Raw genomic sequence first — 18,850 nt, 5'->3', positions numbered from 1 at the left:
CTTTCTGGGGCAGATTTATCAAACGTGGTGTAAAGTGTTGCCCCTAGCAACCAATCAGATTCCACCTTTCATTCCTCACAGACTCTTTGCAAAATGAAAGGTGAAATCTGATTGGTTGCTAGGGGCAACTGAGCCAGTTCCACTTTACACCATGTTTGATAAATCTTCCCATCTATATCTATTTCTCACAGTTGTCAGATCCTCTGCTTATTGTCAGCGGCCAGGAGCGTCACTAGTGGATATAACCCTGTCACTGACACACTGCAGACGTCTGTGCACTCCATACTAACAGTGAGCACACACCCAGAAGTGTGAGAACCCCATACAGAAGTTATTATCCATCTCCTGCTATATCCCTGACACTGCCGGATAATATCCACTAAAGATTGTTTTTAAGATCGCTTTATGCTGCGTTTACACGGAACAATTATCGTTCGAATTTTCGCAATAACGATCACACTTGAGCGATAATTGTTCCGTGTAAACACAGCAAACGACATTACATTTTGATCTTTCAACATGTTCTCAAATCGTCGTTCGCTAAAAATTCGCAGATCGCTTTGTGTTAGCAGTCTTTTAAAGATTCACCCTATGTGAAAGATGGGCTTATGCAAGCTTAAAAACGATCGCAATAACGATTTATTCCTCTAAACACTGATTGTTATAAAAACCAAATCGTTGCTTTAAAATCGTTAAACGATCGATTGGGCGAATTCGTGTTAACGCAGCATAAGCCCATCTCACACATAGGGTGAATCTTTGAAAGACTGTTTACACGAAGCGATCTGCGAATTTTTAACAAACGACTAACGACGATTTGAGAACATGTTTAAGATCACAATGAACGATTTCTCGCTCGTTGCTTCATCGTTCACTATGTCTACACGAGCCAATTATCGATCAATTGCGAAAATTCGAATGATAATCGTTCCGTGTAAACGCAGCATAAGTGGAGGAAACACGTCGGGTGGTGGTTTCGGCTGTAGCAGGACCACCACCCATTGCTGCTGTATAATGCGGTTGTTTATGCTTCCTGTGACATCCCTGACTATACACACGGTGCAGTGACGCAGTCTTCCTGTGACCCGCACAGTACCATCTATTATTTGCAGTGCCACAGCATCAACTAGAAAACCACACATGCAAATCCCCAACCAAACAAAAGGCTGAGGAAACCATCCAAGCTGCTAACGTGCCAACATTTATTAACCGCCTGGGACCTGGAGCCTCCACATTGTAATAGAAGGGAGGGGAGAGACTTGGGCAAACTTTTATGTCACCCTAGTGGGGAAGTTTTGTCATATCCCTTAAAATGATACAAAAAGTGACAAGTCCTGCCTCCTGCCCAGCAGGGAGGTGGTAATGAGCAGAGAAGTTTCCTCCTCACTAGACCTGTGCAGCTGAGTCACATTACACACTGCTGTGCCTGTTTACCTCTGCTCAACCTCCACACAATGTAACTCACAGTCTCCCACTGGCAGCAGCGGCAGAGCAGGGTGAGTACCTAGTGCACAGCAGCTCGGCTCTTTTCCTCTATTCTTCTACTTAGTTTTCTCGTCTTCTCGCTTTTTAAAAAAAATTTTTATTATCGCCTTTCCCCTTTTAATTTCCCTCTAAAAACCCGAAGACAATAGCCGTGGGAAATGCTGCGAAGACTCTCCGTAACTCCTTGGAGTTTTCATAGCTTGGGGATAGAGGAGAGGCGCTGATCCTTTTCTCGTTTTCTAGTAAATCCCTGGTGCTTTGTAGTCAGATAAAGAAATCGTTTAAAAAATATTCTGAATTTATGTAAATATTTGTGTTTTTGACTTTTTATTATTTTTCATTTTAGCATTTGTTTTTGACTTTTTTTTATTTTTAATTTTTATTATTTTTCATTTTGAATGTGACTCCGCTCTGTGACTTTTATTCACTAAGTCCTTCAGTATATCAGGATCTGTCTATGTATCTCTTGTTTATACAGCGAGTTTCTACATTTCTAAAATATGACATGTAAACTATTTTCTGTATGACCCCAGGCCGTTCTAAGTCTGCGTTTCCCACGTATATTGATGCTTCTGTCATAGTGGGGAGATCTGGGATAATTGCAGCTTCTTCCAGATTTTTTATTTTTTTTTGTGTGTGTGTTTATAAACTGCCGGTGGTTTATACAGCTTTTTGGTGTTTGTTCAATTTAGGCTATGTTCCCACACAGGATTTTTGCTCCTTATATTGCAAAACCAGGAGTGGATTGAAGACACAGGCTATGTTCACACACTGTTGAAATTGAGTGGATGGCCGTCATTTAATAGCAAATAACGGACATTGTTTTAAAATAACGGTGATTATTTGTCATTAAATGATGGCCATCCAGTCAATTACAACAGTGTGTGAACATAGCCTTTCTGTGTTTTTAATCCACTCCTGGTTTTGGTTGCACAAATACTGTGTGTAAACATAGCCTTAGGCCATGTTCACACAATATATATTTTTTAAATAAAAAAATGGCTGTTGTTTAATCACATCAACCAATCGCATTAAAGGGGTACTCCGGCCCGGGGGTATTTTTAAGCTATGGCTATGGGGAGGGGGTTGTTTATAGACGACGGCGGTCACTTACCTCCCCAGTTCCAGCGCAGGGTCCCGGATCACTGGCGGCCGCTTCCTGGTGTGAGCTGCCGCATGAGAGCATCAAAATAGCATTTCATATTTCCCCATTGAATCTCAGCTAACACCCGGATGCAGTTTTTTAAAAATTTTTTATAGTGTTGTTATATTCCTCCTAGACTACTATAGGTAGGAAAATTTAGAGGAGACAGAATGGCAAACAAAAAAATCCTACACTAAAGCACACAAAGTTGAAAAAGATGGGGGGGAAAATGTAAAATCTTTTTTTGGCCAAAAAAACCCCACACACAGTTTGTGTCTGAAGGAAGCCTTAAAGGGGTTATCCAACATTAGGAACTTTTTAAACAAATATAATGCTTCCCTACTGGATAACATAGTAAATATCTTATGCTTACCTCTCTGCGCTCCCCTGCTCTCCTGTTGCAGTTTCTTTGTTGTCCTTGGCTGACCGCAGCTGCTGCCACTTCCGGGATAAATTTGTCTTGGAAGTAACAGTCCGCTCAGCCAATCACTGTCTGCAGTGCTATCCTGTCTAAAGGCCCTATTCCACCAAGAGATCTGACGACAGATTATCTGCCAAAGATTTGAAGCCAAACCCAGGAACAGACTATAAACAGAGAACAGGTCATAAAGAAAAGACTGGATTTCTCCTCTTTTCAAATCCACTCCTGGGTTTGGCTTCAAATCTTTGGCAGATAATCTGTCGTCAGATCTGTTGGTGGAATAGGGCTATTAGTCAGGGATTGGCTGAGAAGGTTGTTACTCAAGAGATAAGTTTGTCTTGGAAATGGCGGAGGCTGGAGTCAGCGGGGGTCTCCAGAGATGCTGCAACAGGACGAAGGGGGAGCACGGAGAGGTAAGTATAACATATTTATTATGTTCTCCAGCAAGGCAGCAATAAATCTATACATACCATAACTCTGGAGAACCCCTTTAAGGCCACTTATTAGAAGTCAATCTGTGTCTAGCATCCACTCCTGCTTTTGTGGAAATTATAGCCAAGATATTATGCAAATCCAACCTTTATTTCAGGTGTGGGATCGGGAGCAGGCAGAGTAGGTAACTGCCTAGGGCACCCTTGAAAATTGTTTTAGGATTAGAAAAAGGACAGCTGCTTTCTTAACGACAGACAATGATCAGCCGACATCGTTCATGTCGGCTGATCGTTGTCTTCTATTAAACAAGACGATTATTGTCCTTAAGGGCCGATATCAGCAAATATGGCCGATAATTGTTTTGTGTAATAGGGCCTTAAGACTATGTTCAATATTTTTGCTCAGTATTTTGCAACAAAAAGCAGGCTGTGTTCACACATTGTTGAAATTGAGTGGATGGCCATCATTTAATGGCAAATAATTGCTGCTATTTTAAAACAACCACTGTTGCAATTAGGGATGGTCCGAACCGATTTCGGTTCGGGTTCGTACGAACCTGAACTCTCGGAAATGATTCCCGCTGTCTGCCCGCTCCGTGGAGAGGGTGGATACAGCTGGAGGACCGCTGGAAAACTGGGATACAGCCATAGCGATAGGATGTATCCCAGTTTTCCAGGCGGTCCACCCGCTGCACGGAGCGGGCAGACAGCGGGAATCTGATGCCGAGCGTTCGGGTTCGGACCATCCCTAGTTGCAACCACTGTTAAATGACGGCCATCCACTCAATTTCAACAGTGTGTAAACATAGGGAGATTTATCAAACATGGTTTAAAGTGAAACGGGCCCAGTTGCCCCTAGCAACCAATCAGATTCCACCTTTCATTCCTCACAGACTCTTTGGAAAATGAAAGGTGGAATCTGATTGGTTGCCGGGGGCGACTGGACCAGTTTCACTTTACACCATGTTTGATATATCTCCCCCCATGTTTGATAAATCTCTCCCTCTGTGTTTTCAATCCACTCCTGATTTTGGTTGCAAACTACTGTGTGGGAAGATAGCCTAAATGTTCGCACTACTGTACTGATACAGTGTGTCAGTACAGCAGCAGCAAGAAGATTTCAACTGATTCGGAGCTCCCAGCATCATAATGAATCATGATGAACCTGAACTTAGTTTTGTTCCAGTCCATAGAACATCATCCATACACAGATCGTAATGACGGACTGTGTGAATGTCCCCTAAGTGACACGTGTGCGGCAGCATAAAATCCTATATGTATGACTAGTCCTATGGGCAACTTAAATTCATTATGTGCGACTTTTTCTGCAAAGCTACCCAGCTCCGAGCACTCATATTGTAAGTTTTCATTTTTTTTTATTGTAAATGATTTTTTTTTAGCCGACTCAAAAACATTGTTGATCACGTTTTTGTCTATGTAAAAAGTAACCATTTAAAACGATACATTTAACGGACTGCAAAACCCCAGTGTGACCCCCGCCTTAGACACTCACTCCGGTGAATTGAAAGCTGAGCTGTGATTGGTTGTTATGAGCAATAAAAGCCATTTTTATTATAGGCCAGCACAATATATCTGTGATATTCTTCCAGCCTAGAGCTCTGGTACTAGTTGGCTGAGGTTTCTGTGCGATCACATGACGCATTGCCTTCTATTCTCCCCACTAGCTTAGATAGGATTGTTCTAGGTCCATTTCCTTGTACTGAGCGGCGGGTGTCCTTTCATTGGTTTATAGAACTTTCCGCCTTTTCCTCAGGGTTGTATGTATAACTTTATTGCTCTACTTTATTTATAAAACCTTTGGGCAAACAGCGGGTGCGGCTTTATAGCTGAAGGCGGGCATTTACAGCTATAAAGTGCACAGTGTAGCCGGTATACCGCAAGGTATGAGGCTATGTTCCAGGGCCCCTCATCCATATACTATGCACCCATCATCCACCCTTAGGGCCCTATTCCACCGGACGATTATCGTTAGCATAATCGTTAACGATTAACGATCTCAAACGACCGCTATTGCGAAAGACCTGAAAACGTTCACTCTTTTCCATGGAACGATAATCGTTACTTATGATCGTAATTGCGATCGTTTCTTCTTCCGTATTTCTTCGCTATTGCGTTCGTATCTATTGCGAACGACCGAACGATGTCTTATTCAATGCGAACGATTTGCGAACGTTTTGCGAACGAGCAACGATAAAAATAGGTCCAGGTCTTATAAAGCGATCAACGATTTCTCGTTCGGTCGTTAATCGTTACTGCATTTCAACCGAACGATTATCGTTTAGATTCGAACGATTTAACGATAATCTGAACGATAATCGTCCGGTGGAATAGGGCCCTTAGGGTATGTGCACACTGAGGAATTAGGTGAGGAATTTCAGCTTGAAATTCCTCCCGTAAAATATGTACAGAGCAAATTCCCATTGTGTTCAATGGGTTTTCTGCTCTGTTGTTCACACTGCAGAATTTCTGAGCAGAATTTTCTGTTGTAGATCTGCTAGAGGAATCCTATAGAAGTTAATGGGGGGCTTAAATTCTGCTTGAATTCTGCCTGAAAACTTTCTGCTTCCAATTCCTCGAGAATTGCTCAGTGTGCATATACCCTTATACACTAATCACTTGAGACACACTAACATGCACAAACACATATCACAGACAACGGACAGCTCAGTTTTCTCCCTCTTGCTCTGTCAGGCTGCTCTCCACACTGTAATTCTTCACACATGGCGTTTCGTTTAGCAGTAATTTTACGATTTTGCAGCGAATTGCGCATTCATGATAAAATACCCATATTTCGCCACAACTGCATGAAAATTGTTGCAAAATATACAAAGCTCATTTGCCCACAGTGACGCATGTAGCTTCCACAGCCCAACAGATTTGCTATGGTTCATGTCCAGGGCACCTCTAACTTTGCCCATGTCTTGCACATTCACCATCACTAGTGGTACAGTGCTATCTATTTCATCCCAGCTCAGATGCATCCATACATCTCCATACTCTGAGTCACATGATCAACAGGCTGAAAATCACTGAAGAAGTGGTCTTTGCTGTGTCATCTGACTTCCTGTGAACCAGAGCAATCTTTCCCATTGGGCAGGGTCGGCGGCTGCCTGAGGGCCCATGATTCATAGGGGGACCCTGTGCACTCTAAACTGACTGTAAAACACTGACTCTGACAAAGGAATGATGTCTGTCAATGTAATTCTGTCTTGTAAGAAAGGGGCCACAGGGAGCTGTGCTTCACAAATCTCTGCGACAAGGGGCTGATAGTCGTACACACGCACCGCATGGTTACTAGAGATGAGCGAACTTGCTAAATTTCTGGTTCGTATGAATAAGAAATCTCGGCTTCTGATTCCCTCCATCTGCCTGCTCCGTGCAGCGGGTGGATACAGCGTAAGGGACGCCTAGAAAACTGGGATACAGCCAATGCCAATGGATGTATCCCAGTTTTCCAGGCGTTCCTTACGCTGTATCCACCCGCTGCACGGAGCGAGCAGACAGCGGGAGTCAGACGCCGAGAATTTCTGGTTCATCTCTATTGGTTACATCAAACTGGGCCTCAAAAGCAGTGTTGTTTTGGCTAGGGGTGGTCAAACATTAATTGAGAGGTGAAAGTTGTAGCCAGACTGCTCCGCCAGCAGCTTATTTTTCCAAGAACAAAAGGATGGGGCAGCAAAAATCCATCATGCCGACCCTTCTCTCCACTGACGACTTCTGTTGGTGGAGTTGGAAACCCACATCTACATCTTCTACAGGCAGGGAGTCCAGGACATTATCTTACCACCCAGCTCAGCAGCAAACCAGAGCCGTATGAGCCGCCTGTATATTACACACACATACTTGCAGTTTTCATTAACCTGGAGCCGCTAAAGCTTTGCTACCAATAAACAAAATATTGTTATCTTCCACTGACGTCTATGGAATGCCAAGGTTGTAATAGATTGTCCGATAGTAGTGCAAAACTCGCAGACAGCTGCCTGGTCCCTCCATGCCCTTGTGCTGGGTTTTCTTGCAGCTACATTATATTTTTACCATTTTATACCAATCTATAGTCAAGAAATTCTATCTATCTAAATTCCAATCAGAAGTTTGGGGCCCAGCCATTTCTAGTTACGCCCCTGCTCTCTGGTTAACCAGTTTAGCTCCCCACATTGTTATAATGGCAGAACATATCCATGGGTGTCTGACCTAGTTACTGGAGTCATTGATATGGAAAAAATAAAGAGGGAGCCTAGATGGTGTGGTGTCCCACCATGGGTGTTGCTATAGGTTACACCCTTTGTACTTAATGTTAATCAGTGGTGATGAAGGTTATTATAGTGTTTGGGGTCTGAACTTGTAATCCCAGTAGTAAGAAACTTACGGTATGGAAAGCAAATAGCTACATTTTATGAGGTCTGAATGGTAAAGCAGTGATGTTCATAAATATCTGACTGCAATGGGAGGGATCTGATCTGAACCCAGGTTGGCCGTGCCCCTCTTTGGCCATCCGCGCCATGACTGTACATCACTAAAGCCACCCCAGCATTACTATACAAAGGAATGGGCAGGGGGCAAATGACCATCTGGTTCTCTTGGCTTGAGACAAATGGACGATTACATGAACCGGAAAGGTTCATGTAATAATGCACCCTTTCCTCCATAGTGGTAAAGAAGTACTCCAGCAAAAAATAAATTCTTTCACATCAACTGATGGCAGAAAATTATATAGATTTACAATTTACTTCTGTTTAAAAATCTCCAGTCTTCCAGTACTTATCAGCTGCTGTATGTCCTGCAGGAAGTGGTGTATTCTCCCCAGTGTGACACAGTTCTCTCACAGTGCTGCCACCTCTGTCCATGTCAGGAACTTCCAGAGCAGGAGAGGTTTTCTATGGGGATTTGCTGCTTCTCTGCGCACTTACTGACATGGACAGAGGTGGCAGCAGAGAGCACTGTGTCAGACTGGAAAGATTACACCACTTCCTGCAGGACATACAGCAGCTGATAATTACTGAAAGACTGGATATTTTTTAATAGAAGTAAATTACAAATCTTTGACACTTTCTGACGCAAGTTGATTTGAAAAAACAAAAATGTTTTTGCTTGAGTACTTCTTTAATACACCTGCACTTGTAACTGTTTCAATTAAATAAAATACATTTAGGTTTGGGAAAAAATATATATATATATAGTGTATGTATGTATGTGTGTGTATATATATATATATATATATATATATATATATATATACACACACAATTTATAATGTATTGAAGCTCATGATGGTGACAACCCTGTGAGCTGGGAGTTTACCAGATCCTTTGTATACATTTCTATGGCCGTCTTGCTGTCAGTGATGTGTGCTGCTGTGTAGGATGGTGGCAGAGCTATGTACTATGAGAGGTAATGGAAAAATGCAAATATTTAGGGAATTTGCTTGAAACCAGGAACGATGGCCGACAGCTCGCCCCGACCTCCCGAATGTTCTAAAAGGCTTACTGCGCAGGAAACAAAAGGATTTAACTGGTAAAAACCCAAACTTGTTTCCCTGACATTGAGCCCATACACTTTAGATGGTTGGTGGGTTCTTATGGACTATAGGGACTCGAGAGAGGTAGGATGCTGAATCTAGTCAGTAATGGACCTGATGAAGAGGTGCATCCTCGAAATGTGTCGGCCTTAATCTTATTAATATAAAGGGCAGTCCCCTATCGGTTTTTCCCCTTGTTTTTTTAATTCCCTACAGTAACTCCATTCGTAAGCATTCAGAACATAGCAAATGGGAAATAGATATGTATTGTTTGTCTTATATCCTAGGTTCAGCCTAAAGTGAATCAACGGTGATTGATTGTCATGTTTATCTCAAGAAAATCCGCTTCTCTAACCTATAGCGAAGGATAGCTTTTACCTTCATACAATGAATGCACGGGCTGTACTGCTAGGGAACCGCTCTCCATTCTGGTTCATAGAAAGGATCCGGAGCAGACAACCTTACCCACATATACAAAAAATGGGGTTCTCTGAGTCTTGGATAATATATCTTCTTTATGATTAAGTCGGCATCCCATCACATCCATATGAGCAAAAGAAACCACAGACGGTAGCTCCAACGTGTTTCAACTCCACTCAGGTAATCTTAATCATGGGTTCTTGATTAGGAATGTTTCAGTGAAATTGAAACACGTTGGTGCTGTAGAAGATTGTGTAGGGCTCCCATCTCCTAGGGGCACACATTCTCCAGTCTATCAATGATCTCTGCATTGTCCTAGACCGCCTAGGTATTTGTGATTGCCACTTTTATTATTCCCCACTTTGCTTTTTGTTGTTTTTCTATACAGTCATTCCTCCCTCCATGATGTTCAGCTGCCTCAGGGGTTATCCCAAGATTAAAGCTTATCACCTATCCACAGGATTAGATAATCAGTCTGTGGCCCACTAGGACCCCCACTGATCACAAGAATTGGGGTGGGGGGGGGGGGGGGTCCTTTGTCCCTCAAGTGAATAGAGGTGCAGCTACCACTCCATGTACTCAGGGGTAAAAGACTTCTGTTATTGTGATCACTTTAGGGGACCACCATCGACTACAACTGATCACATAGTTCTTGCTCTATTTAAAAATCTGAATTCTTCCAGCACTTATCAGCTGCTGTGTGTCCTGCAGGAAGGGGTGTTATTCTTTCCAGTCTGACACAGTGCTCTCTGCTGCCACCTCTGTCCATGTCAGGAACTGTCCAGAGCAGGTGAAGTTTTCTATGGAGATTTGCTGCTGCTCTGGACAGTTCCTGACATGGACAGCGGTGGCAGCAGAGAGCACTGTGTCACATTGGAAAGAATACACCACTTCCTGCATGACATACAGCAGCTGATAAGTATTGGAAGATTTCAGATTTTTAAATGGAAGTAGTTTACAAATCTGTATAACTTTCAGACTCTGGTTAAATAAAAAAAAATAATAATAATTCGCCGGAGTACCCCTTTAGGCCATGTTCCCACTCTGTAAGAGACTGGCCGTTCCGTTACCCTTGCCGGTGTCAGAAAATGATCTTTATTGCCACTGAATTCGGATGCGGGTGCATCCGTGCGCGCCCGCATCCGAATTCCCCGCTGCACAACAACGCCCGTGATTACTACGGTACTTACGTAGTGTGAACACAGCCTTAAGGTGCATTTTGGAGTACCCCTTTAAGGTGGATTTTGCCTTTGTGTTTAGAAAGGGTTATATATATCAGATGGAAGATAAAGCACACACCTGAATACCACGCCAATGATAACGTCTGATTAGGCTATTCATGTGGAGTGAAAGTGATATGAAAAATATGAGTCACAATCCAATCACCAAGGAAGTAAAGAGAAAATCCACTCCGGCCCCGCAGTACATACATAGGATTATACATACGTGCCGTCCTCCTGATATGTATTCAGTGATGATATAATATGAGAGGCGTTGTTTCCATTGTTCTCTGTGACCGCTGGATGGGGTATGAGGAAGGGGCTGGAGGTGCCGGGCTGTAATGGATGCCGTGGTCCAGGTGACCAAAGACGAGGCGTCCTTCTGAGCAGGAAACAAAGCCGCCACGTCCTTTCTCTTTGTTTGCTGTGATTTTTGTATGTGATAAAAGAATTTACATACCAGACCTATAACTTCTGTAGAAGCTTCCGCCTCCATCACAAAACTGCCAGGAAATCCGAGGCCTGAGTCATTCTCTTCTGTCCATGTGGCAGCCATGATTCCTCAGACTTCAGAACAGAAAACGCGTGTAGTTATCATGAATAGGCCCTGTGGGAGACGTCTGGGGATGCACCATGCATTATGCTAAGTTTACACGGAGCGATAATTGGCCCGATCGTACGATTAACTATTTCGAAGTAACAATTTTTTTTTTATAACTATCAGCGCTTAGACCGTACGATACATCGTACGGAAAAATCGTTTTGCGATCGCGCGCCCGCCCCCCCCGCTCAACCGCAGCCCCCTGCGCCGCCCTGATCGCCACCCCTGCCGCTCCGATCGCCACCCCCGCTCCGATCGCCACGGCTCCGATCGCCTCCCCGCTTGCCGCTCCGATTGCCACCCCCGCCGCAATCATGTTCTTAAATCGTCGTTCGTCAAAAATTCACCGATCATTCTGTGTAAACAGTCGCCGCGCGATAGTCCCGGCTCCCCTCTTCAGCCAATCAATGCAAGGCAGCACTGATTGGCTGAACAGGGGAGTCGGGAATTTCAAACGGCTCCTCTTCAGCCAATCAGTGCTGAAGAGGAGCACTGATTGGCTGAAGAGGAGCCGTTTGAAATTGCCGGCCCCCCTCTTCAGCAAATCAATGTGCTGAAGAGGGGAGCCGGGGATTTCGAAGACCTGCTATGCGGAGAAGGTAACGTACGCTCGTGGCCGGGGCGGCGGGGGTGCTCGGAGCGGCGGGGGTGGCGATCAGGGCAACGCAGGGGGCTGAGGTTGAGCGGGGGGCCGGGCTGCGGGCGCGTGATCGCAAAACGATTTTTCCGGACGATATATCGTCTAAATACTGATTGTTATAAAAAAAAATCATTACTTCGAAATCGTTAATCGTACGATCGGGCCAATTATCGCTCCGTGTAAACTTAGCATTAGGGTCCATTTACACAGAAAGATTATCTGACAGATTATCTGCCAAAGATTTGAAGACAAAGCCAGGAATTGATTTGAAAAGAAGAGAAATCTCAGGCTTTCCTTTATGACCTGATCTCTGTTTATAGTCTGTTTCTGGCTTTGGCTTCAAAACTTTGGCAGATAATCGTTTTACTGGGCCTATTACATGGTCCTGGCCAGTGATTGGCTGAGCGGTCTGTCAGCTCATTCAGGCTGCTCCGAAGCTGCTGCTGTGCGCGGGACTGGGAGTAAGAAGGAGCGCAGGAGAAGACCTGCAACATGCTTAGGTAAAGCATGGTGCTTGTGGAATCACTGATGCCCGGTGCCCGATTTGAGGTTTGAACCTAAATAAACAATCAGCTGATGACACGATCATCGACTGATCATTGTCTCTATTCCAAGGAGCGATAATTGGCAAAATCAGGCCGATTAAGTCCCCATGTAATAGGGCCTTTGGAGTATGTGCACACTACGAAACACAGGCGGATCACCTGCCGTCAATTCCGCAGCTTGCAGCTGCGTGCATCCCCACCTGTGCCATAGACTCTGTGGAGAGTGAAGCAGGGACGAGCAGCGGAATCCTCTGCGTGTTTTCCTTAGTGTGCACATACCCTTAGTTAGCACCCATCTCTGTGGTTGGCGTTGGTTAGGTTTTCTTCATACAAATTATGTTAGAAAGTTACATAAACTTCTATATTATATACAGTACTTGCTGCCGCAGTGTTCTCTAACATAACTATGAGAAGACTATGAGAAGTAAGGTCACACCTTCATAATCCAATGGCTAAAAGTCGGTCTGTTTCCTGGTAGATAAGTAGCGCTCGCTTATAATTGTTCTCTATCAGGACTCTCTATCCACAGGAGGGACAATAGGAACGTTCTTTTCCATAACCATTTGGTCACACACATCTCTGCTGTTATGGAGACCCCATCGATCACTAGCATAAAGGATTGAGGTTCCAGACTAGATGCGGTGTCCCGTCCGCTCCGACTGGCATCTTCTTCCTTTCCTATAGTGATCTAGCTTTAGCTGATGTGTTGCATGTATAACAAACTAAAATCCAAAGGCAGTAGACAAGTCACCTGATCCAACCATGGTCGGGTGTCCCAAATTTTGAAGGATGCGTATGTTAAAGGGAACCTGTCACCAAAACAATGCTATCTAATCTATCACCATCATGTTATAGAGCGGGAAGAGCTGAGCAGATTGATATATAACTTTTTAGGAAAAGATTCCGTATAACTTGTAACATGTTGATAGAAATCCCTGCTCATTCTGTGATAAGGAGTCCAGTGGGCGGAGTCACTCAATAGACTGGACTCTTTAGCTTTGGAAACATCAGATTTCAATCAATAAATTACAAGTTATACTAAATATTTTTCCATAAAGTTATATATCACTCCGCTCAGCTCCTTCTGCTCTATAACATGATGCCGATAGCTTAGGTAGCATTTTCATGGTGACAGGTTCCCTTTAAGTATTTTTAAGTCTGTTTTGTCAACACCCGTCTTCCTCCCTATGTCTGTCCCTGCGTAGATAGGATTGTTGTTACACACAAGCTGTGCAGCACCTTATACCTACAGGTTTCCCTGCTTACATGTGTTCCTGGAAGCTGCCAGCTTGGCGCACAGCCATTCTCTTATCCGCATCTGACTTTCATTTTCAGGCTTTGAAGCTAAGAAGTAACCAGAATTCGAGAGCCTATTGGGATTCACACAAGGATGAGCTTTTTTTTTTTTTTTTGTGACGAAGAAAGCTGCTATGTTTTTCTTGTCTGGATAAACCCCTTTAATTTAGTAAGAAAACTCCCCCCCCCCCCCCCATACTAGAAGCTTTAGGGGAGTGTCTGTCAGCAAATGTGATGATGTTATCCACTTATGATCATTCCAACTAATCCCACTGAAAGGACAATAGTTAGGAGCATGTTCTCCCATGTCTGTATGGGTCTGCATTGGGTATTCTGGTTGCTTGCTACACTCCAAAAAATTAGACAGGGAGCCTTAAAGGGGATGTCCAGCGAAAATCTTTTTCTTTCAAATCAACTCAGAAAGTTATATAGATTTGTAATTTACTTCTATTAAAAAATCCCAAGTCTTCCCATACTTATCAGCTGCTGTATGTCCTGCAGGAAGTGTTGTTTTATTTTCAGTCTGACGCACTGCTCTCTGCTGACATCTCTGGCCGTCTCGGTTTTATATGAATCCCCATAGAAAACCTCTCCTGCTCTGGACAGTTCCTGTCTCAGACAGAGGTGGCAGCAGAAAGCACTGTGTCAGACTGAAAATAAAACGTTTCCTGTAGGACATACAGCAGCTGATAAGTATGGGAAGACTTGAGATTTTTTAATAGAAGTAAATTACAAATCTATATAAATAAATAAGAAATTCTTACTAAAGGAAAAGCACAAGAATGCACCATACACACTTTCATACCTTGAAGCTGTTTGACCCCAGTACCAAAAGTCACAGGACACCTCCGCTTTCTAGTACTGGCCTCTTCATATGCGGAGGAGAAACTTTATGGGCCCCTAAGGCTCCTGCCCAGCTGCACCCTCCTCACCCCCTATAGCTACCCCCCTGGCACTTTATCACCTGTGCCTACATCTTAACATCCTCTTTAAAAAAAAAAATTTGAAGCTTTGTTTTTTTTCTCCATTATTCGCTGCGTTTTTCCCAAATAGTGTCTCTTATTACATGCATTATTTTCGTTTGCGTTATTTGCTGTTGTGTTTTCCCTGCTGCACAGTCATGTGATTTCCTTTAATGTAAAAAAAAAAAAAAAAAAAAAATGCAATGCATGTGGAAGAAAAAATGGGTCAATATGACGCTTAGAGCATGCAGCATTTTTGAAAACTTATGAATTGCGGAAATATTGCGAAAAAAAAACATTAAAGGCGCTGGGTTTTCTATTTCCTCATAGCTCCAGCGAACACCTTGCCGTATTATTTTTTATTATAATTATTTATTATTATATTATGTATTTATTTATTTATTATTTTTACTATTAAAAAACTGATTGGCGTTACATCTGAAATAGCTTAAAATACTGTTTTCACACATAGTATTTCCGTCAGTCTTTTTACAACCAGAATCAGGAGTGGAACTGAAAGACCAAAATTTATAATGAAAAGACTTGCTCAGTTTCTGTTTTTTTTTTTTTTTTTTTTTTAAATAAAGACTGACGGAAATACTATGTGTGAACATAGCCATAATCTACTACCCTGTAACTATGTAACCCCCTACTGTGAACAGTGTTTAAGATGCAAATAAGAAGGTTGGTGCGTCTGTCCGGTCAGCCCCTCGGTGGAGGCCTCCGGCCGTGAGTGTGGAATGTAGGGGCGGGGAGGCTAATTGTCTTTTATCTCCTTAAATTCTTAAAGTGTCTCTATTTGGCAGATAATAGAAGTGAGCGTCTTCTGCTCCTTCTAGCACAGGAATGGAGGAGTAAGCAGAAGCAACGTTCAGTTTTTTTTTTCTTTCTTTTAACTAGTTTTTGTGCTTTTTTTTTTTTTTTTGCAGGAAATCTCAAGTGTCCCACAAACTCAAGTCAGACAACTTCATCCTTTAAGAGATTTTCCACTTTTCCCTAAAAGTTTTCAAAAAGTTTTTAATTTTTTTTCTTTTATGTAATAATGGACCCATAATTGGAAATATTGAATTTCACGCTGGATGTTATGGGAGACGTCCGCCTTGAAGACTTTGAAGGAATTTGTTTAGCCACAATAGATTTAGAGTGGTGAGAGATTCCGTGTTACCGCAGAGCAGGAACGGGTTTGGTGACTCGGAGAGGTTTCTGTAGAGCACGAGCCCTTCTTCTTCCTACTGTACGATCAAGAGACCTTTAGTAGGAAAGTTTTTTTTCGTTTTTTTTTCTTGGCTACCTCAGCAGATCCTGCAAAAATGAGTTACGGGAACCTGTCAAACCCAACGTATTATCCAGCAGCTGCCCCTGATGATGCCGCCATGAAAGTCTTCAGCAGCATGGTCCATTCATACCTGGATCTGGTTCAGAGAAACTCCTTCCCACCAGGTAAGAAGATCAATATTTGTTCATTATTGTCGGTACAGAACAGAACAGACAGCAGCTTTAACCGGTTTTGGTGGAAAAACTCCGATTGATGTCAGTGAATAGACAGAAAATAGAAGAAAAAGCGTGGACAGGGTTTTCATTGGCGGAATTCAATGACCTTAAAGGGGTATCCTTGCCAGTCCAAAAAAAGTTACCTTTATTAGGCTATGTTCACACTACGTTTTTTTAATGACAAAGTCCGTTGTTTGCAATTAAAACAATGGCTGTTGGTCGTAAAAAAATATGTTGCATTGAAGGCGATGGAAACAGCGGCCGTGGAAATAATTGACATGCCGATCATCTGCGGCCTTTGTACATTGAAATCAATGCAATTTTCACTGCAACAACGGCCCTTGTTTGAGTATTGTGTGAACATAGCCTAAAACTTATATAACTTTGTAAGATAAGAAAATGAAAGTAAAAAACAAAACAAAAACAAAAGTAGTTATTCCTGCTCACTCTGCTTCACTGTGCCACTGCTGAGGCGCTAAAGACCCTGAAGTGTCACTACCGATATGTAAGTGTGCTTACCAGGACTTAAAGGGTTTATCCAGTGTTACAAAAACATGACCACTTTCTTTCAGTGACAGCACCGCTCTTGTCTCCAGTTCAGGTGCAGTTTGCAATTAAACTCCATTCACTTCAATGGAACTGAGCAGCAAAACCTGCACCCAAACTGGAGGCAAGAGGTAACCCCTTTAAGCCATGCAGTTCCCAGCACAGCCATTGGTGGCAGCAGAGGGGCAACATCAGCCCTTACTGTTGCCACTCAATGTACAAAATAAAATGAAATAATCCCCCTTTAATAATGTTACATAGTTTACTTTATAACTTTGTTTTTTACAAAAATCCCCTTTAAACGCAGATTTTGAACCCATATTAGAAAGCAGTTTCCGTTGTTAAGTGTTTCTTAGGAATACACATTTATGGCCTGCCCTTGGGCTGGATCCTCTATGTGTGACCAGGGGGATGTATGACCCTGACGACCTCCACCGATCAACACAACAAAAGCAGCTGCAGTCGCTGAATAACATTGCCTGGAATCTCCATTGTGCTGATTCATGGGAGTCATGTGGGCAATGGCTCACCCCAAGGTTAGGACATCAGTCCCTGTAAGCCGGCCTCTATAGGACTGGATAAGTGCCGGATTATCAGTAATTCTAGGGCGATCCTAGAAAAGTCTATAGTATTTCTTTATAGGAGTATATATAGTCAGTGATGTCTATTACCCCCAGTATTAACCCTTATACCTGGTTCTTGTGACATCCCACATTAGGCCGTGTTCACACAGGACTAACATGCTGCAGATTTGTAGTGGATTTCTTTATTATCCTGAAAAGGGAGCAGTCCTGTGTGAACACTGGTATCAGATAGTTCTTTACCCGTGTACTGGTCGTCTGTAAAAACTTTTGACACATCATACAGACATGTCAAAAGTTTAGATCGGTCTTGGTCTGAGTGTTCACATCAGTCTTGATTAGGGGAGAAGACCGCACTGTAGCGCCTCCTCTACCCACATGTTAGAAAAAGTCGGACTTTTTTTTTTTCCCACTGAGAGTAGGTTCACACCTACTGTAAAATATGTACAGAGCAATGTCCCATTGTGTTCAATGGGATTTTCATTCTGTTATTCACACTGCAGAATTTTTGGCCGCTGATCCGCTTCCTGCCCAAAGAACTGACATGTCAATTCTTTGGGCTGATTCTGCTAGAGAAATCCTATGGGGGCTAAAATTCTGCTTGAATTCTGCTTGAATTCCACTCCCACTCTGATAGGGCCCTTGCACACGGAGGAATTCTCGAGGAATTGTAGCTGAAAGACTTCTGCTTGAAATTCCTCGCCTATTCTGCTCTGGCAGAATTTGGGCGGAATTTGGGCGGAATTTGAGCGGAATCCGAGCGGAAATCAAGCGGAATGCAAACGGAATTACCAGCAGAATTCAAACCCCATTGAATTCTATAGGATTCCTCTAGCGGAATCCGCCCAAAGAATTGACATGTACATTCTTTGGGCGGAATGCGGATTCTGCGCGGAATTCCGGTCGGAAATTTACTCTGTGTGCACGGGCAGTCGGAAATCCCATTGTTCTCTATGGAAAGAGCAATGTTGCATTTACACGGGCGGAATTCCACGCGGATTCCGCCCGCTTTTTATGGCGGAATTCGGGCTAGAATTGCTCCGTGTGCACATACCCTCAGAGCTGAATAGACGAGGAATTTCAAGCAGAAAACTTTCCTCTACAATTCCTTGAGAATTCCTCAGTGTGAACCTGCCCTAAGGGGCCTATTCCACGGGACGATTATCGTTCGGTTAAATCGTTTGGAACGAAGCAATAATTTTTCGGTTGAATAGCAGTTAACGATTAAACGTCGAATGAGAAATAGTTGATCGCTTAATAAGACCTGGACCTATTTTTATTGTTCCTCGTTCACATGGAATAAGACGACATTCGGTGACAAAACGACCGGAAGAACGATCATAAGTAACAATCATCGACCTGTGTAATTGGGTGAACGATTTCAGGTTGTTTGCAATAGCGGTAGTTTAAGATTGTTTATCGTTAACGATTATGCAAACGATATAATCATCCCTTGGAATGGGGCAGCACATCTTCTCCTGGCTCCTTTTCCCGACCTGGATGACAGTGACGCTCTAAGGGTCCTATTACA

The 18,850-nt window shown here is 43.1% G+C and overlaps 1 protein-coding gene across 1 annotated transcript in view; it reads left to right on the top strand.

Moving 5' to 3' along the window:
* The first annotated feature begins 1,390 nt into the window (after positions 1–1,390).
* Positions 1,391–18,850, top strand: part of LOC138799140 (prominin-1-A-like) — a 56,914-nt gene continuing 39,454 nt past the window's right edge. The window contains exons 1-2 of the mRNA XM_069979955.1: positions 1,391–1,496; positions 15,631–16,141. Of these exons, the coding sequence (XP_069836056.1) occupies positions 16,012–16,141 (130 nt within the window). The 5' untranslated portion in view covers positions 1,391–1,496; positions 15,631–16,011. The remainder of the gene's footprint in view (positions 1,497–15,630; positions 16,142–18,850) is intronic.

Source organism: Dendropsophus ebraccatus, chromosome 8 (assembly GCF_027789765.1).
Source record: "Dendropsophus ebraccatus isolate aDenEbr1 chromosome 8, aDenEbr1.pat, whole genome shotgun sequence".
NCBI lineage: Eukaryota > Metazoa > Chordata > Amphibia > Anura > Hylidae > Dendropsophus > Dendropsophus ebraccatus.
Note: the sequence above shows the minus strand (reverse complement) of the source record. Positions and strands in the feature narration are given on the sequence as shown.